Raw genomic sequence first — 20,019 nt, forward strand, 5'->3', positions numbered from 1 at the left:
GATACTACTGTGTAATAAGCAATTAATGCTGAGTTATGAGAGAAAATATTCTGGACTTACAGGGAAATATCAAGAGACAGACCCTAACCAAAGATAACAAAAACCAAAAATTTTCAACCAATCAACTGATGGGAACATTTTATCCTCAAAGGAAAAAAAACAAAAAACAAAACAAACAAACAAACAAAAAAACAACAAAGAAAAGAGTTCAGGTGATTTTTAACTCATTATTTGGCAAAGTTTCTTACTTGTGCATATAAAAGAAGATGTAGCCACTCCGATCTCGATCACTCTGCACAGCAGCCTCTTGGATTTTTGATACCTCCAGGTCATTGTAAGTAAACCACGCTTGCTTTTTAATGTCATACACATCACTAATGTAATGACCTGAAACAAATAACATCTTAAAATCAAGGTTTTTAAAAACACACCGAAGCCGGGTGTCATGGCTCCCGCCTGTAATCCCAGCACTTTGGGAGGTTGAGGCAGGCGATCACAAGATCAGGAGTTCGAGACCAGCCTGACCAACATGGTGAAGCCCCATCTCTATTAAAAATACAAAAATTAGCCGGGCATGCTGGCATGCGCCTGTAGTCCCAGCTACTCAGGAGGCTGAGGCAGGAGAACTGTTTGAACCCAGGAGGTGGAGGTTGCAGTGAGCCGAGATAGCACCACTGTACTCCAGCCTGGGAGACAGGGCGAGACGCTGTCTCAAAAAATAAACAAATAAAAAATAAAAACACACTGAATTTATCTCAGGTGCAGGAAGTTTGAGAAAGAGAAAAAAAACTACCACATTCAACTTATCCTCAACACTGTGTCTAAAACCTATTGAAAAAACATACAGGCCAGGCACAGTGGCTCACTCCTGTAATCCCAGCACTTTGGGAGGCCAAGGCAGGAGGACTGCTTGAGGCCAGGAGTTTGAAACCAGCTTAGGCAACAAAGCAAGAACCTGTCCATCCAAAAAATTAAAAAAAATTGGTCAGGTGTGGTGGCATGCACGTGTAGTCTCAGCTACTCAGCAGGCTGAGGCAGGAGGATCTCTTGAGCTCCTGAGCCCAGGAATTCAATGCTGCAATGAGCTAATGATGGTGCCACTGCACTCCAGCTTGGTGACAGAGTGAGACCCTGTCTCTTGGAAAAAAAAAAAAGAAAAGAAAAGAAAATAAGAAAAAAATATTTTTATATACACAGAGAATTAAGGAGGCATATGCTACACTGGGACACCATTTTTGATTAATGTATTTTGTTCAGGGGAATTTAGGTCACTTATGAATAGAGAAATCAAAACAGTTACACCTATTAACACAATTCACACTGAGTGTGATTAAAGTAGATTTCAAAGATTTTCTTGAAAAACTTACACTTCATGGGCTGGGCATGGTGGCTCATGTCCGTAATCCCAGCACTTTGGGAGGCCAAGGTGGGTGGATCTCTTGATCCCAGGAGTTCAAGACCAGCCTGGCCAACATGGTGAAACCCCATCTCTACTAAAAATGCAAAAATTAGCTGGGCCTGGTGGTGCATGCCTGTAATGCCAGCTACTTGGGAGGCTGAGACAGCAGAATCACTTGGACCCAGGAGGTGGAGGCTGCAGTGAGCTGAGATTGTGCCACTGCACTCCATCCTGGGTGACAGAGTGAGACTGGATCTCAAAAAAAAAAAAAAAAAAAAAAGAAAAGAAAAAAGAAAAACATACCTCACAAAGCTAGGCAAAGAGCAATGTAATAAGGAGCAAATGCTGACTAGTTCATTGATAAAAAGCTGAAATCATGATGGCTATTCACCTGAAGAAGAAGTGCTACCAATGTGACTGACAACACTGATGAGCCGGTAGGAATGAGGCAGACTTCCTGTCTGGAAAACAGAAGTGGGTATAACTTTTAAGTCTTCATTTGAATAAAAGCAAAACACTGAATATAAATTTATTATTAAAGCTGACATGGCTAAGCTTTGGTGTGTGGCATAGTAAGAATCAATTAAAAAATCTGTTCATACCCTTTGACCCAAGAATTCCACCCCCAACTAAGAATTTATTCTAAGTAAGTAAGTCAAAAGAAAGAGTATATGTATCGAATTATTTACTGTGGCATTATCTAGTGAAAAGTTGGAACTAACAATATACCCAATAATAGCTGACTGGTTAGTATCTCAATTCAATATAATACTATTCAGTGAAAGGCTGGGCGTGGTGGCTCAAGCCTGTAATCCTAGCACTTTGGGAGGCCGAGATGGGCAGATCACGAAGTCAGGAGATCAAGACCATCCTGGCTAACACGGTGAAACCCCATCTCTACTAAAAAATACAAAAAACTAGCCGGGCGAGGTGGCGGGCGCCTGTAGTCCCAGCTACTCGGGAGGCTGAGGCAGGAGAATGGCGTAAACCCAGGAGGCGGAGCTTGCAGTGAGCTGAGATCCGGCCACTGTACTCCGGCCTGGGCGACAGAGCAAGACACCGTCTCAAAAAAAAAAAAAAAAAAAAAAAATTAATATTCAGTGATATAAAAAAACTACATGGATCAGGAATATGTTAACCTTTTTTCCAAACCCATATGAATGCACACAGTAACTATAGCTCTATTAAAAACAGTTACGTTAAGAGTTAGGCATTGGACAAGAGAACGAAAATATTAAAAAGAGTTGCTATGTTGCTGTAGGGATCAGAGTGAACTTTTGTATTTTAAAAAATACGATTAAAATATTTTTGGTAAAGCAAAACTGAAAAGTGATATTCATGCACTACAGACAGCACTATAAGGTAAAATTTGGGGAAGGAAGGCCGAGCATGGTAGCTCACGCCTGTAATCCCAGCACTTTGGGAGGCTGAGGTGGGTGGATCACGAGGTCAGGAGATCAAGACCATTCTGGCCACCATGGTGAAACCCTGTCTCTACTAAAAAAACACAAAAAATTAGCTGGGTGTGGTGGCGGGTGCCTGTAGTCCCAGCTACCCAGGAGGCTGAGGCAGGAGAATGGCGTGAACCCGGGCGGTGGAGCTTGCAGTGAGCCAAGATTGGGCCACTGCACTCCAGACTGGGTGACAGAGCAAGACTCCGTCTCAAAAAAAAAAAAAAAAAAAAAAAAAAAAATCGGGGAAGGAATATGGCTATATGTAAACCAGAAATTTAAAATGTTCATAAACTTTAATTTAGTAATTTACTTCTGGAGAATACAAAAGAAGAAATTCTAAAATATAGAAAACGAACGCGTGAGCCAAGAGCACATGCCACTGCACTCCAGCCTGGGTGACAGACAGACCTTGCCTTAAAAAAAAAAAAAAAACAAAACTGTGTTTGGCTAGGTACAGTGGCTCAGACCTGTAATCCCAATACTTTGGGAGGCAGAGATGGGTGGATCCCTTAAGGCCAAGAATTCCAGACTGGCCTAGCCAACATGGTGAAACCGCATCTCTACTGAAAATACAAAAATTAGCCAGGCATAGTGGCTCATGCCTGCAATCCCAGCTACTCAGGTGGCTGAGGCACGAGAATCGCTTTAGCCCAGGAGGTGGAGGAAGTTGCAGTGAGCTGAGATTGTGTCACTGCACTCCAGTCTGGGTGACAGAGCGAGACTGTCTCAAAAAAATTAAAAAATAAAATAAAATAAGGAAAATGCTATAAGCATACAGTTTCCCAACTTATTATCATAGTGAAAAATTACAAATAACTTAGACAAATACTCAATGTTAGCTAAAAATTAAATAGGATATTCATTTGAGTCAATATTGTACAGGCATTAAAAATAAGCTTATAAATAACTACCCTTCAACAAACAGGATAACCTGGGTGCGGCAGTGTGTGCCTCTAGTCCCAGTCATTTGGAAGCCTGAGACAGGAAAATCCCTTGAGCCCAGGAGTTTGAAGCCAGCCTGGGCAACACAGTGAGACTCTGTCTCTAGAACAAAAAAAAAAAACAAATGAAATAAAAACTATACTTATGACTTTTAAAAAAGCATACATGGAGGTGAGAATAACAAAGAAATATGTCAAAGTGTTGATAGTAATTGTGTTAGGATGGTAGGATCCTGGATAATCAAAATTTGAGGGGAAAAAGCAATTATTTAAGGGAGAAAAAAGGGTTAAAAAAAAAAAAAAAGAGTTCAATGTGCCCTAATTAACATCACCAATTCAACAGTTTTCAGTGAGCAACAACCGTTTTTGGTATTTAACTATAAAGATGATAGTTATTCAGTGTAACTAAAGGTAATTTTTTTTCCCCCCGAGATGGAGTTTTGCTCTTGTTGCCCAGGCTGAAGTACAATGGCACAATCTTGGTTCACTGCAACCTCTGCCTCCCAGGTTCAGGCGATACTCCTGCCTCAGCCTCCCAAGTAGCTGGGATTACAGGCATGTGTCACCACACCTGGCAAAATTTTTGCATTTTTAGTAGAGACGGGGTTTCACCATGTTGGTAAGGCTGGTCTCGAACTCCTGACCTCAGGTGATCCACCTGCCCCAGCTTCCCAAAGTGCTGGGATTACAGGCATGAGTCACCACGCCTGGCCAACTAAAGGTAATTTAATACACACATGCCTTTACTGAGTTCTTACCTAACATGCATACAAAGTGGTCAGGATGTATTCCTGTTTTTTTCTGTTGTTGTTTTGAATCTTGCATGTGAAAAATGAACAGCAAATGACAAGAGAAAATGAGACCATGTAATGGCTACTGCAAGGGCCAAAATGAACCTGCAATGGACACTGAAAGTGGGGCCTTTGAAGTAAAGAGCAGGAGGAGTGACACTGAATCTGACCAACTGTCCTCAGGGATGAAAACAATTACCTCAGCATTTCTTTTCAGTTCCTCAGCTTCAGCTTCTGTGTACTCCATATCAAAAACATCCTCATTTCCAGAGTCCTCGTCAGAACCCAATGCATCCACAAAGGAGTTGTTAAACTCTGAAGAATACAAAGACAAAATCTTATAAAAGTTCTTGGAATAGACTGGACACGGTGGCTCAGGCCTGTAATCCCAGCACTTTGGGAGGCCGAGACAGGTGGATCACCTGAGGTCAGGAGTTCGAGACCAGCCTGACCAACATGGTGAAACCCCGTCTCTACTAAAAATACAAAAAAAAAAAAAAAAAAAAAAAAAAATTAGCTGGGAGCAGTGGCTAATGCCTGTAATCCCAGCTACTTGGGAGGCTGAGGCAGGAGAGTCTCTTGAACCCGGGAGGCAGAGGTTGCAGTGACCTGAGATTGCGCCATTGCACTCCAGCCTGAGCAACAAGAGCAAAACTCTGTCTCAAAAAAAAAAAAATTCTTGGAATAGACATAAGAGATATAATTAGAAAGATAGAACAGCTTGAGGTACACATTTTATCATTCTAAGAAAACATAAAACATAAGAGGGTCCAACACGCTCAGCCCACCGTGGGGAACACGGGAGACATGTGTATCTGTAAAAGAAACGCTCTTTTTCTTTTAAATATATTTATATGATAAAGGGATCTAACCCTCATAAGAAAGGCATAAAATTAGAAAAGAATATAATTTTACATATAATCCAATTTCACTAAATTCTATATAAGCTATATATGTTAGATTTCAAGTACTTGGTGTCATTAGCAAACATAAATTATCCTCACAGAAAAAGGATTATAAAAAGGTCAATGTTCTTTTTTTCTTTGTATTAAATCATCTCTTGGCCGGGTGTGGTGGCTTATGCCTGTAATCTCAGCACTTTGGGGGGCCGAGGTAGGTGGATCAAGAGGTCAAGAGATCAAGACCATCCTGGCCAACATGGTAAAACTCCTTCTTTACTAAAAATACAACAATCAGTCGGGTGTGGTGGCGCATGCCAGTAGTCCCAGCTATTCAGGAAGCTGAGGCAGGAGAATCACTTGAACCTGGGAGGTGGAGGTTGCAGTGAGCCGAGATTGTGCCACTGCACTCCAGCCTGGCAACAGAGCGAGACTGTTTCAAAAAAAAAAAAAAAAAAAAGTTCATTTCTTGAAATGTACCAAAAAAGCTAAAGAAAATTCAACCTTTAACTCTTAAATTTCACCTAAGATATACTAAACAAATATAAGATCTATATATTTTTTAACAATATGTGTCCATTGGAAGCATAAGGGTGTTAAATAAAGAATCCCAGGAGTATTTGTACATAAATGGTTATTTGCTTTAATATATAATTAGCTCCACTAAAATCACAGTATAGTGTGACTTATAATCACATGAATATCTAAGAATGAGGCTGGGCATGGTGGCTCACACCTGTAATCCCAGCAATTTGGGAGGCCGAGGCGGGTGGATCACCTGAGGTCAGGAGTTGGAGACCAGCCTGACCAAAATGGTAAATTCCACCTCTACTAAAAATACAAAATTAGCTGGGCATGGTGGCTCATGCCTGTAATCCCAGCTACTTGGGAGGCTGAGGCAGGAGAATCACTTGAACTTGGGAGGCAGAGGTTGCAGTGAGCCGAGATCACGCTACTGCACTCCAGCCTGGGCAACAAGAGAGAAACTCCGTCTCAAAAGAAAGAAAAAGAAAAAAGAAAATCTAAGAATGCAAAGAATAGGAAAAGAGAATATAACATCAAAATTCTAAGTTGGAAATACATGTGTGACTGACTCAGCAGACCTAAGAAAGCCAAAGCCATACCCCAAGCCCGCAATGGAAAAGTTGAAAACTAATCTAATTTACATCACTGAATGTTCAAAAACACAAGAAGACATGGAAGAACCAGGCCAGGCATGGTGGCTCACACCTCTAATCCTAGGACTTTGGGAGGCTGAGGCTGGTGGGTGAACTGCCTGAGATCAGGAGTTCGAGACCAGCCTGGGCAACACGCCAAAACTCCATCTCTGCTAAAATCAAACACAAAAAATTAGCTGGAACCCGGGCACGGTGGCTCACGCCTGCAATCCCAGCACTTTGGGAGGCCAACGCAGGTGGATCACCTAAGGTCAAGAGTTCGACACTTGCCTGGCCAACATGGTGAAACCCCATCTCTACTAAAAATACAAAATTTAGCTGGATGTGCTGGTGGGTGCCTGTAATCCCAGCTACTCGGGAAGCTGAGGCAGCAGAACTGCTTGAACCTGGGATGTGGAGGTTGCAGTGAGCCAAGATCATGCCATTGCACTCCAGCCTGGGCAACAGGAATGAAACTTTGTCTCAAAAAAAAAAAAAAAAAAATGCCGGGCGTGGTGGCTCACGCCTGTAATCCCAGCACTTTGGGAGGCTGAGATGGGCGGATCACGAGATCAGGAGATCGAGACCATCCTGACTAACACGGTGAAACCCCGTCTCTACTAAAAAAAAAAATTACAAAAACTAGCCGGGCGCGGTGGCGGGCGCCTGTAGTCCCAGCTGTACGGGAGGCTGAGGCAGAAGAACGGCGTGAACCCGGGAGGCGGAGCTTGCAGTGAGTGGAGATTGCGCCACCGCACTCCACCCTGGGCGACAGAGCAAGACTCCGTCTCAAAAAAAAAAAAAAAAAATTAGCTGGGCGTGGTGGTGCACGCCTGTAGTCCCTGCTACTCAGGAGGCTGAGGCACAAGAATCACTTGAAATTCGGGAGGCAGAGGTTGCAGTGAACAGAGAACGAACCTCTGCACTCCAGCCCCTGGGCAACAGAGCAAGCCCCTGTCTCCAAAAAAATGAAGACATGGAAGAACCAGGAACCAGGTACCTCTGAAACTGGAGGATAAGGAGGGGAGGGGATAAAATAAAGATTAGGTAAAAGCTGTTTGAGAAACAGATTCCTACATCTACTTCTTTCAATCTCCTATCTCATAGACTTCTAATACCTGGTCCACATATTAATTCTGCCAAATGCTATGACATGTGAACCTTATGCTACCTAATACACTCACTCATGACTGCCCACTGACTTCCCCAGAATAAGCTCTTGAAAATTCACAGGGAACCTGAAGCCACATCATGTTGTTCTAGGACTCGTAACAGTGACAAAATTATAACTTTCATTAAACAGATGATAGATTTTCCTGCTAATTTTTCAAAATTAAAAAACATATTGTTAGAGATATGGGTATAGACGACAAAAATTATTTTGAAAAAAGCAAGCTGAAGATGAATATAAACATTAGATTAGTGGTTTCCTCTGGGAGGAAGACAAAAAGGAGAGATATAAAAGTTACTTCTAAGGTTCTATTTCTTTAGCTGGGAGGTATTCAAATTTGTTATCAAAAAACACATTTTAGCCTGTAATCTCGGCACTTTGGGAGGCTGAGGCGGGTGGATCACTTGAAGCCAGGAGTTCAAGACCAGTCTTGGCCAACATAGTAAAACCCCATCTCTACTAAAAATACAAAAAATTAGCTGGGTGTGGTGGCACAACCGATAATTCCAGCTACTCGGGAGGCTGAGGCACGAGAATTGCTTGTACCCAGGAGGTGGAGGTTGCAGTGAGCCAAGACTGCACCACTGCACTCCAGCCTGGGTGACAGAGTGAGAGGCTATCCCCCACAACACACACACACACACACACACACACACACACACACATACACACACACACGCTATCCCCCACAATAAACACACACACACACACACACACTCTTTATACGTTCTTCTATGTGTGAATGGTAATTTTACCATTAAAAAAATTAATTAAAATGATCTCCACACCTTGAAGACTTAACTCGGTAGCTCTTTTGAGGTCATCATCTTCTTTCTGTTCCCAAGCCTCCTAAAGGGAAAAGAACAAAAACTAAGGTATTTAAAGAGGTACTGATTAAACTTACTTAAAGAGGATAAAATCAGTTTCTCCGGAAGCATTTGCTAAGAATACTTTCTATAACCTGATGGATGTTTGGAATATAACCTTTTGAGGAATGTGGGGAAGTTCTTTACTTTTTTCAACATTGTCCTCTTAAAACACAACCTTAGAAGTAAGCTGGGCATGTAAACTCATGCCTATAATCCCAGCACTTTGGGAGGCCGAGGCAGGCAGATCACCTGAGGTCCGGAGTTCGAGACCAGCCTGGACAACGTGGTGAAACCCCTTCTCTACTAAAAATATAAAAATTAGCCAGGTGTGGTGGCAGGCTCTTGTAATCCCAGCTACTCGAGAGGCTGAGGCAGGAGAATCACTTGAACCTGGCAGGTGGAGGTTGTAGTGAGCCAAGATCACATCATTGCACTCCAGCCTGGGCGACAAGAACGAAACTCCGTCTCAAAAAAATAAAAAACAAAACATCAAAACAAAGTGCCGGGCACACAGTAGATACAAATTTATGTCTTTCCTTTCCCCTGATTTATAGCATTTTCCAATTTCCATGGTATAAATAAATACTCCCACCATGGCCAATTTTAAGCTACTAACGTGACAGTGAACACAGAGTTGGGAAGGGCATATAATTTGCTCTCCTGAGCTGATTTTGAGAGCCAGCTCTAACATATCACTCACCTTAAGTCTGTAACAGACGGCCAGACGAACATTTCCACAAGATGTTATTCATAGGTTTCTATTTTTATTCTTGCTGAAGAAACCAAGACATACAGTGGATGCTTGGCAAATACTACATGAATGCCACTGACTATTAATTTTCTGATATATCTGAGGTTCTCTTAGAAAAAAACAGTACCTTCTGGCCAGGTGTGGGTGGCTCATGCCTGTAATCCCAGCACTTTGGGAGACTGAGGCGGGTGAATCACGAGGTCAGGAGATCGAGGCCATCCTGGTTAACACGTGAAACCCGATCTCTACTAAAAATACAAAAAATTAGCTGGGCGTGGTGGCAGGCGCCTGTAGTCCCAGCTACTCGAGAGACTGAGGCCGGAGAATGGCGTGAACCCAGGAGGCAGAGCTTGCAGTGAGCCAACGTTGCATCACTGCACTCCAGCCTGAGTGACAGAGCGACACTCTCAAAAAACAACAAAAAAAAGTACCTTCAACATCTCCTGAAATGTCTCAAACTAGATGACTATTTTTATTTTCATTTATGTAGAGACGAGATCTTGCTTTATTGCCCACACTGGTCTCGAACTCTCGGCCTCAAGTGATCCTCCCACCTCGGCTTCTAAAAGTTCTGGGATTATAGGCGTGAGCCACTGCGCCCGGCCTAGATGACTATTTTAATTATATAAGGACAGGGAAATGTTGAGTATAACAAAAAATTTCCTTTGTCATCTTCAGAAAAGATAATTTACAAACAACATATGAATAAGAAAAAATATACTTTCATATTAGAGTATAAAGTTATTTTATACTTTAAAAAATTTATTTTATACTTTCTTCAGAATAAGTCTACTCTGAAACCAAAAGGCAAGATTCTCTTTTACTTATCAACAAAATGACGCAGGTATACCAAACTAAAGACACGTCCTCTTACAACCCTATCCTCATATCTGAGAAGTTTTAACTGAGTCAGCTGATAACAAATAGTATGTATGTCTTTCATCTATGAAAAAAGGTGCTGAATTTTTTCTTTTTATGCACTATAAAGGAATTTTTGCTAAGAAATCAGACCTTGGTTATTTACATTAAAAGCAAGTTTTGGCTGGGCGCAGTGGCTCACGCCTGCAATCTCAGCACTTTGGGAGGCTGAGACAGGTGGATCACTTGAGGTCAGGAGTTCAAGACGAGCCTGGCCAACATGGCAAAATCCTTTCTCTACTAAAATGCAAAAATTAGTTGGGCACCTGTAATCCCAGCTACTCGGGAGGCTGAGGCAGGAGAATCACTTGAACGTGGGAGGTGGAGGTTGCAGTGAGCCGGGATCATGCCCCCACACTCCAGCCTGGGAGATAGAGCAAGACTCCATCACATACATACATACAAACATACATACATGTAAGTCTTCTACACTTTGGGAGGTGAAGGCAGATGGATCACTTGAGGTCAGAAGTTCAAAACCAGACTGGCTAATGTGGTGTAACCCTGTCACCACTAAAAATACAAAAATTAGCCAGGCATGGTGGCAGGTGCCTGTAATCCCAGCTACTTGGGAGGCTGAGGCAGAAGAATCACTTGAACCCAGGAGGGGGAGGCTGCAGTGAGCCAAGACGGTGCCACTGTACTCCAGCCTGGGCAACAAAGCGAGACTCCATCTCAAAAAAAAAAAAAAAAAAAACAGTTTTCCAATACAAATGACTATGATATATTACTGGTAAAATAGTTTGCCATCTTGATGACAAGATAGCTAGAGTAGAACTTCTTACAAAAAAAGAAAAAGAAAAACAAAACAAAAAAAACCCTAGAACAGCTGGTTCTGAAATGGTTTTAAAATAGCAATTCTCAATCTTGGCTGCCCATTGAAATCAGTGAGGCCAGGCTCGCGCCTGTAATCCCAGCACTCTGGGAGGCCCAGGAAGGCGGATCACACAGTCAGGAGTTTGAGAACAGCCTGGCCAACGTCGTGAAACCCCCTTCTCTACTAAAAATACAAAAATTAGCCAGGTGTGGTGGCACGTCCCTGTAATCCCAGATACTTGGGAGGCTGAGGCAGGAGAATCGCTTAAACCCAGGAGGCGGAGGTTGCAGTGAGCCAAGATCACACCATTGCACCCCAGCCTGGGCAACAGGGCGAGACTCCATCACAAACAAACAAACAAAAGAAATCAGTGGGAGAAGCTTTTAAAAATCCGTGTTAAAAGAAGAGAGATCCAAATGCCCAGACCACACTCCAGATCAATTGTATCAGAGCAGAACACTCCAGTATTTTTAAAGAAATTTTTTTTTTGTTTTTTTTTGGAGAGAGAGTCTTGCCTGTTAGCAGGCTGGAGTGCAGTGGTACGATCTCGGCTCACTGCATCCTCTACCTCCCGGGTTCAAGTGATTCTCCTGCCTCAGCCCCCAGAGTAGCTGGGACTACACGTGCGTGCCACCACGCCCAGCTAATTTTTTTTGTATTTTTAGTAGAGATGGGGTTTCACCATGTTGGCCAGGATGGTCTCAATCTCTTGATCTCGTGATCTGCCTGCCTCAGCCTCCCAAAGTGCTGGAATTACAGGCATGAGCCACCACACCCAGCCCACTCCAGTATTTTTAAAGCTCCCCAGTTAATTTGAATGTGCAGTTAAGATTCAGAACCACTGATCTAGAGAAATTAGATTTATTTTCTTTCTTTTTTTTTTTGAGACAGAGTCTTGCTCTATAGTCCAGGCAAAAGTACAGTAGCATGGTCTTGGCTCACTGCAACCTCCACCTCCTGGGTTCAAGCGATTCTCGTACCTCAGCCTTCCTACTAGCTGGGATTACAAGTGCGCGCCACCACACCTGACTAATTTTTGTATTTTTAGTAGAGATGGCATTTTGTCATGTTGGCCAGGCTGGTCTCAAACTCCTGACCTCAGGTATTCCACCTGCCTAGGCCTCCCAAAGTGCTGGGATTACAGGTGTGAGCCACTGCGCCAGCCTAGATTTATTTTTTTTTGAGATAGTCTTCCTCTGTCCCCCAGGCTGGAGTGGAATGGCATGACCCTGGCTCACTGCAACCTCTGCCTCCTGGGCTCAAGCAGCCTCTCAAGTAGCTGGGACTACAGGTGTGCACTACCACATCTGGCTAATTTTTGTATTTTTTGTAGAGATGGGGTTCTGTCATGTTGCCCAGGCTGGTTTCAAACTCCTGGGCTCAAGTGATTCATCTGTCTTAGCCTCCCAAAGTGCTGGGATTACAGGCATGAGCCACCCTATCTGGCCAAATAGATTTCTTTTCTCTTTTGAGAAGAGTGTTGCTCTGTCTCTCAGGCTGGAGTGTAGTGGCAAGATCTCGGCTCACTGCAACCTCCGCATCCCGGTTCAAGCGATTCTTCTGTCTCAGCTTCCCGAGTAGCTGGGAATACAGGCGCATACCACGACACCAGCTTAATTTTTGTATTTTTAGTAGAGACAGAGTGTCACCATTTTGGCCAGGCTGGTTTAGAACTCCCAGCCTTAAGGTATTCACCCATTTTGGCCTCCCAAAGTACTGGGATTACAGGCGTGAGCCACAGTGCCCAGCTTAGATTTCTTAACCTGATTATCTGATGAACCCAAAGCAGGCCTCAAACAAGCACTAAACCTACCCATTCATTCTAGGGAGTCTTGGTAAATGTTTACTAACATGACTGGGATTGCACAGGATTAGATAACTATCATACCTGTAAGTCAGATCCTATTGCCTATAAATCTGGTATTTCAGGTAATTGTAACAGTGGAAAACAAGTGGCATAAAGTGAACACTGAAGAATAGGTTACTACATAAAGAAAAGAGCAAGGGCTGGGTGCAAATAGTTCATGCTTATAATCCCTGCACTTTGGGAGGTTGTGGTGGGAGGACTGCTTAAGCCCAGGAGTTTGAGACCAGCCTGGGCAACAGTGACCCTGTCTTTACTAAAAATAAAAAAATGAGCTGGGCATGGTGGGTGCTCCTGTGGTCCCATGTACTTGAGAGACCTAGGCAGGAGAATTGCTTGAGCTCAGGAGTTTGAAGCTGCAGTGAGTCATGATCAAGCCACTGCATTCCAGCCTGGACAACTGAGCAAGACCCTATCTTAATAAATAAACAGGCAGATAAATGTTCTAACACTAAAATCTGAAAATTAGATTTTAGATACTATTTCTGATAATTCTATGTTCAAATAATTCATAAAAAATTTATATTCTTAGAAAATAACCAAAACAAATACAATGCCTTAAAATATTATTATAAAATCATGGTGGTAGACTGGCTGTTTCTACAGCTTGCATAATAATGCTGGACTGGGAAGCCAGGCATGGTGGCTCACATCTGTAGTCCTAGCACTTTCGGAGGCCAAAGGAGGAGGACTGCTTCAGTCCGGGAGTTCAAAACCAGCCTGGGCAACATAACAAGGCCCTGTCTCTAAAAAATTAAAATAGAAAATAAAAATAAAAAAAAAAAATAAATTTGGACTAGGAATAATCTACAATATCCCATCCTGTTTTCGCAAGCAATGAATTATAGTTATGAAAGGTAACCAACAATACATTTTATTGCATTTGGATTTTCAAAAAAAGAAAAACTACCCATGTACCTGTTTCAAACCCAGGCTGGAGCGCACTGGCGTGATCTCAGCTCACTGCAACCTCCGCCTCCTGGGTTCAAGTGATTCTCCTGCCTCAGCCTCCCAAGTAGCTGGGACTACAGGCATGTGTCACCATGCCTGGCTAAGTTTTACATTTTTAGTAGACACGGCTTTGTCATGATGGCTAGGCTGGTCTTAAACTCCTGGCCTCAAGTGATCTGCCCGCCTCAGCCTCCCAAAGTACTCAGATTACAGGCATGAACTACCAAGCCCTGCCTCAAACAAGTCTTTTTTTTCCCCCAATGACTTACTGTATGTAAATCATCTGGAACAACGTCTGACACATAGTAAGTGCTCAACACATTAATTATTATTATTCTATTTCTCAGGAAAGATAAGTACAGAGAAAGTAGCAATATAAATATCTCTTACTTGCTCTTGAAGGCTCTGAGCCAGTGCCTGCTGAAGCTCTTGCTCTTCCCTTTCACGCTCCATATCATACTGCTGGAGCCAATCAATCTCTCCCTGAGATCCTTCTGGAGTTTTGTTTTCTTTATTCTCATCACAGTCTTTAGTTATCTCAGTAAAACTGGCAGGATCTGAGGAAGCAGAACATAATATTAATTTGGAAAATCCTCTCTAATAAATGGAAATTTCTGAACTAGAGTGACACCTACTGTTCATAAAGGAATTTACCCTAATTTCATCTATAATTTGCTTAGGACATACAATTTCACCTTACTAGATCTACGTCAGGGTTGATCAACCTTAGAGCTGACATTTTGGGTGAGACAAGCTTTTGTTGGGGTGAGGGGAAAAGAGTATGTCCTGTTCATTGTAGAACGTTTAGCAGTGTTTCTGGCCTCTACCTACTAAATGTCAGTAGCATCCACCCTCTACAGTTGTGAAAACCAAAAATGAAGACATTACCGTATGTACCCTGGAAGGCAAAACTGTTCTCTTTTGAGAACAAATGATCTACAGTAATGGTTCTAAAAGTTAATTAATCATCAGAAACACACTATGTAAAGATGGGGAAGAAAAAACAGCCATAGGTCATAGTGTCACTTGACCAAGTACTGGAAATAAAATATTGTTTAGAGCAAATGAAGAAAGAATTAGGCCAAAACGATCAAGAGATTTTCCCCATTTATTATTTTGAGACAGTGTCTCACTCTCTCGCCCAGGCTGGAGTCCAGTGGCACGATCTCGGCTCATTGCAACCTTTGTCTCCTGGGTTCAAGCAATTCTCGTGCATTAGCCACCAAGTAGCTGGGATTAAAGGCACACGCCATCACGCCCAACTGATTTTTGTTTTAGTAGAGATGAGGTTTCACTACATTGGCTAGCTGCTCTCAAACTCCTGATCTCAGGTGATCTGCCCACCTTGAGCTCCCAAAATGCTGAGATTACAGGTGTGAGCTACTGTGCCTGCCCGATTTTCCCCATTTATCACACTGTATGTTGAACACGTGTTTAAACATTAATAATCAAACAAGGATTGTATATATCTAAATCAAAAGAGTGTATGGCAACATACAGTGTATGTTTAAAACATTCAGGAAGGTAAGAAATCCCCACTCCCCTCCCCTCCCCTCCCCCTACCCCCAGGCTGGAGTGCAGTGGCTCACTGCAACCTCCGCCTCTTTCAAGCAATTCTTCCACCTCAGACTCCTGAGTAGCTGGGACTGCAGGTGCCCGCTACCATGCCTGGCTAATTTATATATATACACACACATATACTGTGTATATATACATATACACACACACATGTATATATACACATACACACACACACGTGTATATATACACATACACACACATATATGTATATATATACATATATACACACACATATATACACACACTTTATATATACATATACACACACACACACACACACACTTTTTTTTGAGATGGAGTCTCACTCTGTTGCTCAGGCTGGAGTGCAGTGGCATGATCTCGGCTCACTGCAACCTTTGCCTCTAGGGTTCAAGCGATTCTCCTGCTTCAGCCTTCCGAGTAGCTGGGATTACGGGCCACCATGCCTGGCTAATTAGCCACCATGCCTGGCTAATTTTTACATTTTTAGTAGAGATGAGGTTTCACCATCTTGGTCAGGCTGGTCTCGAACTCCTGACCTCGTGATTGGACTACCTCGGCCTCCCAAAGTGCTGAGATTACAGGCATGAGCCACCATGCCTGGCCTAATTTTTATATTTTTTTTGTAGAGATAGGGTTTCACCATGTTGGCCAGGTTGGTCTTGAACTCCTGACCTCAGGTGATCTGCCCACCTTGGCCTCCCAAAGTGCTGGGATTACACGTGTGAGCCACCCCTCCCGGCCTGTTCCTTCTCAATTTCTAGACTATGGCTAGCTAAAATAAACAGGATAGTTATGATTTTCTTCTGGTTATCTGAATTGTTAGAGCAATAACATTTCACGATTTTTTTTTTTTTTCAGACTGAGTTTTGCTCTGTCGTCCAGGCTGGAATGCAGTGGCACAGTATCTGCTCACTGCAACCTCCGCCTTCTAGGTTCAAGCGATTCTCCTGCCTCAGCCTCCCCAGTAGCTGGGATTACAGGTGTGCACCATAACACCTGGCTAATTTTTTATATTTTCAGTAGAGACGAGGTTTCACCATATTGGCCAGGTTGGTCTCGAACTCCTGACCTCAAGTGATCCGCCCATCTCGGCCTCCCAAAGTGCTGGGATTAACAGGCATGAGCCACCATACCCAGCCATTTCATAATAACTTTATTATTATTATTATTATTTTTGTTTTTTGAGATGGAGTTTCACTCTTGTTGCCCAGGCTGGAGTGCAGTGGCATGATTGCGGCTCATTGCAACCTCCACCTCCCAGATTCAAGCAATTCTCCTACCTCAGCCTCCCAAGTAGCTGGGATTCTCCTGCCTCAGCCTCCCAAGTAGCATGCACCAACATGCCCAGCTAATTTTGTATTTTTAGTAGAGGCGGGGTTTCACCATATTGGTCAGGCTGGTCTTGACCTCCTGACGTCAGGTGATTCATCAGCCTTGGCCTCCTAAAGTGCTAGGATTACAGGATTGAGCCACCTGTAATAGTAATTTTCAATGCCTGGGCCACAGTAATTTTCAATACAAATACAAGCGTTAACTATATCAAACATTACTAAGTAAACCTCCTCATCAAAAAGTATTTAACTGGCCAGTAAGAATTACCTTTATATACTCATGCTATGCATATTGTTACTGAGTTTGTATATGCTCTTTAGCTGCCCTAATACTGTATTTTATTTTATTTTTTGAGAAAGACTCTTGCTCTGTTGGCCAGGCTGGAGTACAGTGGCACAATCTCGGCTCACCGCAACCTCCACCTCCCAGATTCAAGCGATTTTTCTGCCTCAGTCTCCTGAGTAGCTTGGATTACAGGTGTGTGCCACCACAGCCAGCTCATTTTTTATTTTTAGTAGAGACAGGGTTTCACCATGTTGGCCAGGCTGGTCTTGAACTCCTGACCTCAGGTGATCCACCTACCACGGCCTCCCAAAGTGCTGGGATTACAGGTGTGAGCCACTGTGCCCGGCCCCTAATACTGTATTTCTCTGTAGCACAGGTAACTCTGAAGTTTACAGCATCTTGGCTTTAGATTCTAAGTTAGCATTTTGAGTTGTACTGAATTGCTGAATATTTATTAAAAGAGGAAAAGAAACTTAGCATTTGGTGGAAAAATCCCAATTGTTCAGAAAAATTATATTACAGATAATCCCAATTAAACACACAAAAACCAATTATCCTAGAGATGTCAATAATTTCTTCCTTTCTTCTATTATTGGAGAAACGACCCTTCCCATGGCCTAGAAGGGGCAGCTTGGAAGTCTACATGACCCTGTCTGTCTCTCCCATCTAAGCCTGCTGAACTGGGAATGGATTATTTGACTCAACCAATTAGATTATCTGTTTTGGAAATTTGCAACTGAGATATGCAAAGTTAACTGATGATGAGCATTTCAAGTGGAAGGAAGACTTGCGGGTTGACGCTGCTATTTTAGAGTATAAAATGAGTATTATTACTTTTATTATCAAAACATACTCAAAAATGTGACGAATAATTTTTCTTAACCAATAATTTTGAGCACTCAATGATTCAATGTACCTCAGACAATCCTGGATTATACTAGTAACTAATTCATGTGTTAGAAAGCAGATCAAGGAAGTTTCCTTGAAGATGCTAAAGTCAATATACATTTGTCTTCAGGATAAGATTATCAGACAGATACAGAACCTATTTAAAAATCTACGGGGACAAACATGGCCATGAAATAATCACTTTTAAAGATTGCACAATGGATCAAAAGGGATTCATGTGTTTAACTGAACATTCTTACACTGAATACACTGTTTGCTTCTTCCCCACACCCTAATTGAAACGCGTTCTCTTCCTGATATTCTATATTTCAGTGAATTAGATAATTTTCCACAGTTTCTTTTAAAAGACAGAAATCTGAGGATCATATTTGACTTCTCCCTCTCATTCACTCCTCACATAAGATAAATGATTATTTCCTAACCATCTCTTGAATCCATCAACTTTTTTTTTCAAGCCAAAACCTTGGCTTAGGACACCACTAACTTCTGGTTTGGACTACTGCAACAATTTCCTAAGAGGTCTCAGGTATTACTATAGTTTTTCTCTAACTTCTGTAGCCAGAATGGTCTTTTCTTCAACCATAAATCCTTACAAAATAATTGTTTGCTTAAAATATCCAATAACTTCCTAATGCCTTTGAAACAAAAGTCCAAATTCCTAAACATGGCTTCAGGCCATGCAAAAACCAGAGACTACTTAGATCTCTAGTCTCATCTTTTGCATTTCCCCTTTAACCATATGCTCCAGTCACACAGATCACTCTGAACTTTCTTTTAGGTCCACTAATTTGCTGTGGGCTTTCTCATTTCTGAGTCTTTATACACACTATTCCTTCTGGCTAGTGTCTAGAGACTGTGAAACCTTACTTAGTATTCCTACCCCTCCTCAGTTGATTCACAAGACAGTGCAACTGTTAAGTCACAGATATTTACTGAGAATCTATGTGCCGAGCACTGTTGTAGAAGCTGGGGATATAGTGATAATTAAAGCAACATGGTGCTTGCCCTCAAGGAGCTTAAGTGCAAAAGCTCTGAGATGAGAATGGCCTTGGCATATTTGAGGGAGGGAGAAAGAGAGAGAAAGAAGTACAGATTTCAGGAAGACATCATGGAGACTGAGAAAACAAAGTATTACCGAACTGACTAGTAGCATTTAGTGCCCATTTAAGAGTGTAGTCCTGAGTTTAAGGAAAGTTCACTCAACACAGTTTTGTGATTTTCTTTAGCAACTGTCAGCAACTTAGGTGCAGGTATGGAAAAAGTAGCTAGTTGAGTTGGGAATTTGGGTTTTGTCAGGCTACTGCAACAGAAGAAAAGAGGAAGGAGATAAAAGGGTACCAAAATATGGCATGTGGCTGCCTAAGAAAGGAAGTAATGATAAGAGGGAGGTGCTGAATAGCAAAAAAGTAAGAGTCAATGGGTTGGCAGTGTTCATAAAAATAAAGTAATAAAGTCAGAATAGGACACTAGGTAAGCTGGGTGGAAAGAAGGATTAGGCAAGGATATTTGAAACAAAGATTTCAAAGGTGGTACAGTTATTGATGATGACAAAGTCTAGGGGAGTGGTTTTCACACTTTAGTATTGCATGAGAATCACTCGGAGGGCCTATCTAAACACAGACTGCTAAGCCCCACATCCAGAGTTTCTCAGTCAGTAGGTCTGAGGTGGTGTCAAGAATGGGCATTTCCAGGAAGTTCACAGATTATATTTGATGATCTAAGTTCACACTTTGAGAAGCACTGGTCTTAGGGTAATGACTTCTATAAGTGGGCAGTCAAAATAGGGTCGAAGAAAAGATTTTGGAATTAAGATCAGAAACTGAGAAAACAGGCTGCTGAAAGAAAGGGATCATGACACTTTTTCAGACTGTCTTTTCTACTTAAGCTCTCTCCCTAAGTGATCTCATGTATTACTATAGCCTCACAAACTGACAAAATATCAAATTCA

At 42.2% G+C, this 20,019-nt stretch overlaps 1 protein-coding gene across 6 annotated transcripts in view; it reads right to left on the bottom strand.

Moving 5' to 3' along the window:
* Positions 1-20,019, bottom strand: part of LOC105481220 (ubiquitin specific peptidase 37) — a 125,916-nt gene that overhangs the window by 5,345 nt on the left and 100,552 nt on the right. For all 6 annotated transcript variants that reach the window (XM_071073383.1, XM_071073385.1, XM_071073381.1 and 3 more), the window contains 5 exons: positions 14,373-14,539; positions 8,601-8,661; positions 4,785-4,900; positions 1,791-1,860; positions 249-387 (listed from right to left, as the gene is read on the bottom strand). In XM_071073383.1, the coding sequence (XP_070929484.1) occupies positions 249-387; positions 1,791-1,860; positions 4,785-4,900; positions 8,601-8,661; positions 14,373-14,539 (553 nt within the window). The remainder of the gene's footprint in view (positions 1-248; positions 388-1,790; positions 1,861-4,784; positions 4,901-8,600; positions 8,662-14,372; positions 14,540-20,019) is intronic.

This window comes from Macaca nemestrina, chromosome 11, assembly GCF_043159975.1.
Source record: "Macaca nemestrina isolate mMacNem1 chromosome 11, mMacNem.hap1, whole genome shotgun sequence".
Lineage (NCBI taxonomy): Eukaryota > Metazoa > Chordata > Mammalia > Primates > Cercopithecidae > Macaca > Macaca nemestrina.